Source organism: Poecilia formosa, unplaced genomic scaffold (assembly GCF_000485575.1).
Source record: "Poecilia formosa unplaced genomic scaffold, Poecilia_formosa-5.1.2 Scaffold139, whole genome shotgun sequence".
NCBI lineage: Eukaryota > Metazoa > Chordata > Actinopteri > Cyprinodontiformes > Poeciliidae > Poecilia > Poecilia formosa.
The window spans coordinates 752446-763606 of NW_006800078.1; the positions used below are offsets into that span (position 1 = coordinate 752446).

Here is an 11161-nt window from a genome sequence, read left to right on the forward strand (position 1 = left end):
TGTGTGTGTGTGCTTTGTGTTGTATGCGTGTGTGTGAGTGGTGGGGGCGTTCTCGACTGACATCCTTAAACAATACGAGAAAGAGGAGTGCACGAATCCGCGCACCCTGAGCTGGTCTCCTTCCCTGTAATAGAGAGCGTCAGGCGCTTCTTAAAAAACACATTTTGTGGCTTAGTGGACTGGACTGGAGGAGCGAGGCGAGGACGAGCTGAGCGGACAGAGATGTAAATAAAAACAGTCGTGCATGGCCCAGCTGAGCGAGGACTTTTTTTTTTTTTTTTTTTTTTTCCTTTTGGATCAATCAGGCAGAGAGTGGCTTCTTTTGATTAAGCCCCAAATTGTCATTGGGCAGAGGTAATCATGTGACAGGCAATTCGGTCCAATTTCAACCTTGTCTCCATGAATTCTATAGTTTAATGGTAGCTCGGTCCCCATACGGCCGTAATCACTGAAATAGAAAAAAAAACACATCAGGGGATTTTTCTTTTAAATATATATTTCTTTTTTTTTCCTTCTTCATCGTCCTCACTGAGCCGCAACGTTTATAAAAATACGGCGCTGCAAACTTTCCTCGGCTCTCAGGGAGCGGAGATGAATTACGAATTCGAGCGAGAGAGCGGTTTTATCAATAGTCAGCCGTCGCTTGCTGAGTGCCTGACATCTTTCCCCCCTGTCGCTGATTCATTTCAAAGTTCATCAATCAAGAGCTCGACGCTTTCACGCCCGACACTGATTCCTCCTCCCTTCGAACAGACCATCCCCAGCCTGAACCCGGGCAGCCATCCGCGGCACGGTCGGCCCAGACACAGCCCCGATGGCTGCAGCCCGCTGCCTACCGCCTCCTTACCCCCGGAGTACCCGTGGATGCGGGAGAAGAAAGCCTCCAAGAGGAACCACCAGCTGCCGAACTCCACCACCGCCGCTACCACCGCCACCGCCATATCCAACGGACCCGTGTGCTTCTCCCCGAAAGGTGGGTGAATCCTAAAACGACAATGCCTTCACTATCTGTTGCTGCATTTGGAGCCACCCGGGCCCCCTTCTATGGAAGACATTAAATGCGGATAAAAAATAAATAAATAAAAAAACAACATATGCCTGAGTATAGCTTTATTCTGGTGGATGAATATGAGTGTGAAGCGTGGGGGGGAAAGTTTGGGTAAAGTTTGGTGATGTAAGATGATTTATTCCCCTCGGCGAGGCAGAGTTTTGATGTGTGACAGTAATGAAGAGTGATGGAGTGCCTTTGCCGAGGAGGGCAGCTGGAGCATTCATTAGACTCCCACACCAGGATGGACCGCACTGTTTTAGAGAGCTTTACGCACATGAAGGCACCTATTTTATTCCCTAAAAGAATCAAGTGAGGAGTTTATATCAGTACAGACATTATGTTTGGGTAAAATGGGCAAGTTAACAACTCCAGCGGCCATTTTGCTTTATGTAAAACTCAAGAACGTTATATTTACTGGCAGCGGGGTTATGCAATTGTTGTGTCCTGCTTCTTTTTTTCTTTTTTTTTTCTTTCTTTTTTTTTAAGAATCCCCTTGCTGTTTATTTTTCAGGTTCGCCTGAGATCGTGGAGGGAGCGGGTGGAGGAGGGGGCTCCCGCAGGCTGAGGACAGCATACACCAACACGCAGCTGCTGGAGCTGGAGAAGGAGTTCCACTTCAACAAGTATCTGTGTCGACCGAGGCGGGTGGAGATCGCGGCCCTGCTGGATCTGACCGAGAGACAGGTCAAGGTGTGGTTCCAGAACCGGCGCATGAAGCACAAGCGCCAGACTCAGACCAAGGAGAACCACGGAGGGGGAGACGCGAAGGGCCCTGGAGCCGACGACGGCATCCACAGCGAGGAGGACGAGGAAGGGAGCGGCCTGCTGTACGAGCAGAGTGGGCCCCTCCTGGAGAGAGATACCTGCTCCTTTCAGAACAACACACAGCAGCAGCCGCAGCAGCAGCAGCTTCACAATAATGGAGAGGCGGCAAGCTATGACAAAAATCTGAAACATTTTCCCAACCCGTCACCCACTGTTCCGGGCTGTATGTCAACAATGGGCCCCGGATCGGCATCTGGGCCGGACAATGGCGACAGCCCCTCAGCCCTGGATGTTTCTTTGCACGACTTTCAGCCTTTCTCCTCGGATTCCTGCCTGCAGCTCTCGGACACAGCCTCGCCGAGCTTGTCGGAGTCTCTGGATAGCCCCGTGGACATTTCCGCGGACACTTTCTATTTTTTCTCGGAGTCTCTGACCACAATCGACTTGCAGCATCTGAACTATTAACTCAGAAACAAACAAACAAAAAAAAATCCTTCACATTTCCCCTGTATGTGTTTGTGTGTGTGTATGAGAAAGAGAGAGAGAGAGAGAGAGAATGTGTGTATGAAATCAGGCTACGAAGGCATTAATTCATATTGTTTGTATGTGCGGCACATTTATTTTCTTGATATTTGACTTGACGATTAATACAAGGTAAGGACGGAACTAAATCACTGAAATAGCTCTGCTTATAGCTTAATTACCATAACAACTTGATCACTTGGAATAGAAATTACAAGTGTGTGGGTGTAAGAGGGAAAGTGTGTGTGCGTGTGTGTGTTTGTGTGTGTGTAAGAGAGAAAGTAATCTAACAGTGTTAGGCCAATACGGAACCGGGTCGTTTTTTATTTTTGTATAGTTTTCTTGGATATTTTTGTTAGAATACAAACTAACTTGCTACAATCCTTCTGCTTGTGTTTGACTCTTTTCTTTTTAACATTTATAGAGTGAACTTTATTTTATTTTTTTCGTTTCCTTTTTTCCTGTAAGAAACATTTAATCAGAAGCGAGAGTAAGAGGCCATGCAAATCAACAACAGGTTGGTAATGAATATAAATTATCGATTTGCATTCATTTCTCAACGGAACACTTGTTTGAAAACAAAGAATTTAGAAAAAAGTTTTTAGTCATCAATGGATAAATAAATCAATTCCACCCTCTAATCATTTATAGTAAAACGCAGTTATTTAAATAATTTTCAAACCAGACCTAGAATACAGATAACATATAAAACAAAATGAAGAATAAAACAACTACTAAAAATTGATGCAAAACAGGTTTATTTATTTATTTCAAAATACCTAAATTGAAAGACATTTATAAGATCAATATTTACATTTCTAACTTCCAAACTAATTTCTTTTAAAGGGGAGCGGGGGTGGACATCAAAATAACATTTCCTGCGGGGATCTTAGCTGTTAACACTGAGTGCAAGTTGCAGGCAAATAACCGGAGCCATGTTTGCCTTCAGGAGCTCATAAATCACCCCCGTGGCATGAAAGAGACGGACGTTAAGGAGAGCAATTGTCGCGTAATGTGAACAAATAATAAAAAACACCCACTTACGTTTTCATACGGGACTCCCCGACTCCTAAAACTAAAAAGGGGGCCGAGTCACTGCATGCGTTTGGCAATAATTCATTTTTATAGCTTGTTTGAACACGGCTCATGGCTCAGAGACAGCAGTAGCAGCAGCGGCAGTAGCAGCCGGTTCAGGATTAAGAGGCTGCGCTCAAACTTAAGCCAGACTCCTTTCGGAATATTGAACATTTATCAAATTCACTCCAAAGAAAAGCTTTCTCAAGTAGAGATTATTGTCTAAGCTTGTTTAACAGGAAATTAGGCGTGTTTGGGGGGATTTTACCACATTACTGGATGTTCGCATGTTTCAGCTGCGCCTTAAAGCCTCCTATTCAATGAAGGATTATTTCTAATCTTATTCAATGTGACTCCTCGTCAGGAATGGGGTTTTACTAGATATATAAAGTCAATACAACACATTTGAGCCAGATGTTAAAAGCCACGAGTTGCAATTGATCGATTTATAAAAACTTTGGCACATCAGCTGGAACTTTTCACTGAAAAATCTGAAAGCTAACCAACTCCTTCTGGTTATTTATTATTGGGCGAACAGTTGGGAAGAGTTATATGTATCTGCGTGTGTGCAGATGGGGTGTAGGATGAGGTCTGGGAGGGGGCACGAAGTGGGGCTAAAAAGTAAATTCAACTTTTTTCCTCCCCTCCCCTGTTTTTCCGACTAACCCTGGTGGAGGCCGTTTTAACCAAATCATTCCGAGACAGCGCGCCTTTTCTCTGCTCCTGCAGCTCACACAAAGAGCCGTGAAAAGCCTTCCGAGGTTCCTGCATGTGGCGACGCTGCTTCTTTCCATGAGCATAGTGAGGCAGGAGCCTTCGCCCACTCACTGCAGAGGCAGCTGGAGGAGCCAGAGAAAAGAGAGAGGGGGGCATGGTGGGAGTGGAGGGGAACTGAACCCAGTGCGCTTTTTCCACCCCTCCCCGCTGATGGGAAGTTTCAAACAAATTTCACTTTATTTTCACTTTTATTTTATGGTGATGTCACATTTCCCCTATCGGAATCTAAACTCTTAAAAACTTAAAAAGGTAACATTCAACAGAGAGTAGCTGAAGCAATAATACTAATAATAAAAAAAACCGCAGAGGAAAATAAGAGATTTAAAATGTTGGTCTCATTACAAATAACTTGATGCACTTTAGTCAGAAAGCTGCGCATACTGAATCAAAACCCACAAAAGATGTTTACTGACACCTTGATGTGTTCAGACAGTTGTTGAGGTTGGTTGGTGTAATGGGCTAACCAAGCCTGACTCTTTTACATAAGACTATATTTGAAGCGACGGCCTAAAAAAGATCATTTGAACATATTTTCCACGATGACGTAATAGGTTAGCCAAGCTCGACTTCTTTTGATAGGGCTCAATTTGAAGCTGAGGCCTTTAAAAAAAGGCACTTTTTAAACATATTTTCCAAACTGAATAAAGAAGGCGACCTACAGTCATGAAAATACGTCAACGTGCTGTTCAGTGGTCGGAGGGGAACTCTATCTGCATCATTGTGGGTGTTTAGCTTCTCTTGGCCTCTGGGGGCGCTCCCTTCTCCACGAGATCCTTTACTTCTCCCTCCCCTTTCTTTTCCTTCCTCGGTGAGAGGTTGTGCATCTGCCGCAAGTCTCCCACGCATACTTCCCTCTTGTCCCTCCACCTCCCCTCCCCCCCTTCTTTCTCTCTCTCCCTCTTTCTTTCTGCTCTCCAGGCTCTCTCTCACTCCTCTTCTTTTCTGTGGCCATTCATTTCTCCGGCAGCTTTATTTGATGATCTTAACAGTATAATCAGCCCACACTCACACCTCAGGCTACATAGGCGCATTTAAGACCTCCTCTCATTATTATATCATTTGATCACCGTACATGCGTAATGAATACATGTGGGAGTGAAACCACAGTAGATGGCAGACCCTCTGACCTGGTAGAGATGAAAAAATTAATACCCCATCATCCTAATGGTAAATGTGTTGTCTTGCCTCTTCATCACCTGTGACAACCCAAACACGAGGCGGAATTTACGTCGTTCTAATTCAGTTGCGGTTTGTATGTTTTTTGTTTGTTTGTGCGTTATTTTATGAATGAAATGAGATCAAAACCCAACCACCAGTTTAGTGCAAAGAGTTTGTTTTGTGTGTGTGTGTGTGTGTGTGTGTGTGTGTGTGTGTGTGCGCGCGTGTGTGTCATGTGGCGTGAAACTACATGTACAGGACAGGAGATTTAAGAAAACGCCATGACAGGGGCGTCTCTAAAAGGTTTTGTACGGGGCAGGGGCCACTATTAACTTCGAACCAAGACAAAAGCCTTAGAAGAATTGCCAGAGTTTGTATTTTGGTATTTTTGTTACAATTAAATTTGAAGTTAAGTTAAAATAATAATAATAAATCAATATTCTTGTGTACAATATAGAAATCATAAAACTGAATCTGTTGTTTTTGTTAAGTGCCAGCTTACACTTTAAATGGATTTAAATGTTCCGAAGGAGTATATTTTTTTTTTTTAAAAAGTAAGTTGTTTCAGTTTAAAATTTGAATCTAATCAGTATACTAAAAACGGACACGTATGTAAAATATTTGTCATTTGTAGTCATAGTTCAGTGTTGCTAATTTAACCATATCTGCTTCCTCTGTCTGTCCTTGGAGCGACAATTTATATGAAACATAAACAAGTAAGATTTGTTGGCGCTTCTACCCTGACATTTGAACACCCAATTTAATAGGTCAGAGAAAAAAGATGGTCTCCACAATATAGTCATTATTATTTATTGATTATTACCCAGATGTGATGTGAAATGCACTTTGTGTGCATGCTCTTCTTTATAGGTTAGTGTTGAGAAGCTTGCCTAACTCTGAAGCATACAGATTGTTGTCTTGCATCAATAAGTAAAACTACATGCACAGAATGGAGAATGTTATGTGATAGTGGGTGGCGTGTGGTTGGTCACTCCTGTAAATCTGCTCCCATCCCCCTCCACCAACCAGGGCTGAAAGTCTCAAATACACTCTATATTAAGAGAAAACAAGCCTCTGTGAGTTGTAACATTTTTTAAAAATTATTATTTATACATTTGGAGTTTGCACAGTGGCACGGTTGGCATTGTGACGTCGCAGTAAGAAGGTTTTGGGTTCAAATCGCAGCCTAGGCTCTTTGTGGATGGAGTTTTCATGTTCACAGTGTGGATGTGTGGGTTTTTTATGAGTGCTAAGGATTCCTCCGGAGTCCAAGCAGGTGACTCTTAGGTCAATTGGTATTTTAAGTGCGTCTGTACCAGAAACCCTGTTCCTCACCCAATGACCGCTGGCACCAGTTTCCCCCTGATCCCCTCCCTGCAAAAATAAGCGGGTAGACAATAGATGTATCAATAGATGTATTTATTTATTTATTTATTTATTTGAGCCTCTTACTAAAGGTTCTCTGCCTTCCTTTCCTCACTACTTCACTAAAAATAAAGATATGGATAAAACGATAACATTGTCTTGATATGACTTCTGGTTTTTGCTTCCTCACACTAATATCCTCATTGGTTCCTATCTGGTCTGAGGAAGTTCTGGAGACGCCCCTGCTGCCACATGAGGTGGAGTGTACAACAGGCAAACACAGATTCCTTAACAGTGATGCTCCCATTTTGTACCAATGCAATGCCATTTCATTCCAACATACTTTCGGTCTGTACCGTAAACAAACCAGGCTACATCTGTCTATTACTCAAGTGTTTTTTTTAATTATTGAGAAAAACAGATATAAAATGTTCAACTTTCCACTTTTTCATAAAATGTGCCACATAGCCTGATATTTGATGATTTCATATCCCATCCTGTTCTCTCCTCCTGCTAATAGAAGGTACTTAGGGACAAGTGCTGCGAGTTAGCTGTTGCTATTGCACCATGATGCAAACATGGGACTGCTGTTTTATTCAGTTTGTCTATGTCGATGTGTGTCTGTCCCTATCAAATAAACTTTATAATAATGGGAGTAGTTGTAAACGCATGACGTTACAGCAGAGATGACTGAATGATTTAAAAAAAATACTAATGATTGGCTATCAGAGATGGTACGAAGCAAGGGGTCACGAACTGATACATGGACCAGTTCCAGCTCCTTTACATACCTGCAAAAAAAAAAAAAAAAAAAAAAAACTGCTACGAAATGACGGGTAAAGGCGAAAGTAATTGCCCCTCTAAATCTTCTACTGCTACATTTAACAGTTCATAACAAAAGAAGAAAAGAAACGAAAAATAAAATAAAATAAAACATATAGAAAGGGAAATGTTGCTCATTTCAGTCTGTAATGGGAGGGCAATGTTCTTGCCTCTTCCTTACTGTCACACTGTGACAATATTTGCAGAGTAAAATCCCATAATGTTCAAGCGTGAAACATTTCGCATCGGAATGAGACATTAATAGCCCACATATACCCAGCGGCAACGTTACGCACACGCACACACACAGAGGGACACGCACACTTGGCCATCTATCCAAGAGCGACTGACGGTATGTGACAACGCCGCTGTTACACTCGAGCATGACACACGCACATCCTCACTCGCTCTAATCCAAAAATAGGCTACCTGGGGGGTCAGAGTGCAGGGCCGTCCTCACGGTGAGGTAGCAGAGGATGAAAAGTTAATCTCTCCACCGGTGCAGGAGCGCGCAGCGGGGTTGCTTGCAGCAGCCCTGCTCCCCGCATGCGACCCCGGGACTGTCCACCTCCGTCTGCCTCCTGGCTCATTGTTTGCTCGGCCAATACATTAGCGGCGTCGCGCGTCACCTTGATCGACGAGCGCTCGGAATTTAAATAGCCCCTCAAACACCAATCTGTCACCGTCCTATAGGGGATAAGGACAAGTGCCTCACTGGCTGACCTGTAGCCACGTGACGGCAGCCGTTCATTGATATCGGTCAATGCGCGCCCCCTCCTTCCAACACTGATAAAGATAGAGTATAGGTAAAGGTTGGCACGGTCACTTTGGGCAAGGGTGGGTTAGAGGGCGTTTGTTGGAGAGGACGGTCCCTCAGCCCCTCGGAGAGCGATGCCACAATGAGCAGCTTCTTAGACTACTCGGTGATGAGCGGAGAAGGTAGCTCATGCTCCATCAGGGCTTTCCACTCGGACCACGGGATTACAGCTTTCCAGTCCTGCGGGGCTGCTGTCAACAGCTGTGGGGCGGATGAGCACTTCATGGCAAACAGGACTTCTCCTGACAGCCTCCCCCATCAGCCGGCGTCTTACCAGTCCTCTGCAAACACTTTGGGTCTCTCCTACGGAGCCCACCCGGCCTGCAGCACCAGCTATGGGCCCCAAAGTTTCTGCGCAACATATAACCACTACACGCTGAACCAGGAAGTGGACTCTGGAGCTGCGTTTCCCCAGTGCGGTCCATTGATGTTTTCGGGTAACTTACCCTCCTCCATGGTTCCTCAGCACCGCCACGGTTACAGTGCCACCCCACTGGGCCAGCTGCAGTATAGCCACGCCGCCTACGGAGGCGGACACGAGCAAGCGCCCCCTTACCCTGGTGGCTCAAACCCCATGTCACCTCTGCACGCAGCTCACCTGGAGGCTTGTTGCTCACCTCTGTCGGAGGGCGCCTCCTCTGCGCAGACTTTCGACTGGATGAAGGTTAAGAGGAATCCACCGAAAACAGGTGAGTGGGCAAAAATGTACCTTAAGAACAGAAAGGATACATAACGACATTTAATCAGACCTAGAAACGATGACATCGCTTTCCCTCTAAACTTTGTCAACATATAGTTGAAAAACGAAAATGAAGACTTAAAGAGAAAGATTCATGTATTGGTATTTTATACAGTCCTGTAAAAGGGCCTGAGATGTTCAAAAGTCAAAAGATGTTCCAAATCCTGTTACAATGGCGAGCATTTTCTCACTACATAAGTGAAACGACTCTATGGATGTCTATTGATGTTTATTGATCGAATATGGTAATTAAGCTTGGCATTTTTGTAATTTTGGACGGGACGCGTTGGCTAAAAATCTAAAAAAAAATTCTTGCAGCATGTTTTTGGGCTAAATGAAGTCAAGGACTAGCTAAACTTAAACGTACATCAAAAGACGTCCATAAATATCGATGTTTGAGGAAACTGCCAACAAGTTTGCTTGGTCTAAGCTGCTTAAGCATAAGGTTGTAGGTCAACATTGACATCTACGTGTTCTTCCCAGGGCCCAGATAACTAAATGTCAAAGGAATTTTTATCACTTTCAAATTTGCAACTTTAAATCTTTAATGAGGACACAATGGCATACATTGATTAGAATACCAGAGCTCCTTTTTTCTTTTCTTTTTTTTTTTGCAAGAGAAGCCATCAATTTTCTGGTGCGTACAAGTGGTTCCAGATGCGTAAAACAAGACCGGTTTTATTGAGGGGGCATTTTAACTGTTTTATGGTACTAAAAAGAAAACAGGATAAAGCTTTCACTTCTGTCTGCAGGACGATCCGGGGAATACGGTTACGCAGGACAGCCGAACACAGTCCGGACCAACTTCACCACCAAGCAGCTTACAGAACTGGAAAAGGAGTTTCACTTCAACAAGTATCTGACGCGGGCGCGCCGCGTAGAGATCGCGGCCGCGCTTCAGCTGAACGAGACTCAGGTAAAAATCTGGTTCCAGAACCGGAGGATGAAGCAGAAAAAGCGTGAGAAGGAGGGGCTGCTGCCGGCCAAAACTCCCCCCGCAGAACGGGAGGAGATCATCCCGGAGAAAATGGACGATGCAGCATCTGAGAGGTCGACCTCATCGTCCCCCTCGACTCCCTCCCCCTCATCCTCCACCGTGTCTTCCACGGGCACTGACACTTACGCCTCCAACTGAGGACCAACTCTTTACCTCTTTAGGCCACGTGAGGAGCCTGACCACCAAAGTTAAAGATTGCTGTGAATGATATTCGCGGGTACATTTGTAGACGTTTGGGACATTTTCCCCAATAACACGGACAATGGCTTAAAGGTTTTAGAGTTGTTGCATAATCACTAACGTGTCTGCACGAAGCACTATTGTCCAGTCATGATTTGAAATGTGTTTATTTGCTGAAAATGTGGCTTCCCATTTACAAAACTAAGTGCAAAGACTGCCACCCCTATGCCCTATACCCTGACCCAGTGCTGCTTTATATAAAAATAAAGAGACAAATCTGCACACACACAAGCAAATACCTCAAAAAAAGAAAAAAAAAGAAAGAAATAAAAGTGCGCCACCGGCCACAGGCGACGCTGTTAATGAGGCATCACGCAATCAACGAGATGACCTCGTTTATTTATCGTTAGTGAATGAATAGTTACAGTAGCTGTTTAATCGCTGTCACCTCTGTCTTTTATTTTGTCTGTGCGCGGGAGCGTGTGTGTGTGTGTGTGTGTGTGTGTGTGTGTGTGTGTGTGTGTGTGTGTGTGTATGGGATGTGCATGGTATGTAAAGCCTTCATATATCACCAGTGGGGCGCTGAGTTTTATCAGTTGCGGAGCCGGTCCTTCAGGGCTGTGAAAGGCTTTTATCTGCTATTCCATTTAATCAAGTGGGACGAATGTAAAGTGTTTTGTCCAGAGAGGCGTTTACGGGTCAATCATGTGTATTAAAGTACGTTTAAATATAAATCTTTTCCTCTGTTTCACTTTTTTTTTGTCTCCTGCGGGGTAGATATTGGGAATGATGTAGCGTAACATGACTTAAAGCTATCTAAGCAGTCTATCGAATCTAAATCCGACTGACATATATTTAAAAGCAATAAGTCACAAAAAAAAGGATAGAAGAGAA

The 11161-nt window shown here is 44.1% G+C and overlaps 2 protein-coding genes across 2 annotated transcripts; both read left to right on the forward strand.

Annotated features, from left to right (window-relative positions):
- The first annotated feature begins 6 nt into the window (after positions 1-6).
- LOC103145268 (homeobox protein Hox-A2a) lies at positions 7-2724 on the forward strand. The gene is made up of 2 exons (XM_007562635.1): positions 7-973; positions 1563-2724. Exons 1-2 carry the CDS (start codon positions 592-594, stop codon positions 2279-2281), a joined length of 1101 nt encoding a protein of 366 aa, XP_007562697.1. The 5' UTR covers positions 7-591; the 3' UTR covers positions 2282-2724.
- A 489-nt stretch (positions 2725-3213) lies between these two features.
- On the forward strand, positions 3214-11043 carry hoxa1a (homeobox A1a). Its single transcript, XM_007562634.2, has 2 exons — positions 3214-9040; positions 9843-11043. Exons 1-2 carry the CDS (start codon positions 8434-8436, stop codon positions 10223-10225), a joined length of 990 nt encoding a protein of 329 aa, XP_007562696.1. The 5' UTR covers positions 3214-8433; the 3' UTR covers positions 10226-11043.
- Positions 11044-11161: the final 118 nt, after the last annotated feature.

What these genes read in the sequence shown, in the direction of transcription:
- LOC103145268 (XM_007562635.1), top strand. Translation starts at nt 592, where the DNA reads ATGAATTACGAATTCGAGCGAGAGAGCGGTTTTATCAATAGTCAGCCG. An exon ending in CGTGTGCTTCTCCCCGAAAG is followed by an intron (nt 974 to 1,562) that starts GTGGGTGAATCC and finishes TTTATTTTTCAG; the next exon opens with GTTCGCCTGAGATCGTGGAG.
- hoxa1a (XM_007562634.2), top strand. Translation starts at nt 8,434, where the DNA reads ATGAGCAGCTTCTTAGACTACTCGGTGATGAGCGGAGAAGGTAGCTCA. An exon ending in GAGGAATCCACCGAAAACAG is followed by an intron (nt 9,041 to 9,842) that starts GTGAGTGGGCAA and finishes TTCTGTCTGCAG; the next exon opens with GACGATCCGGGGAATACGGT.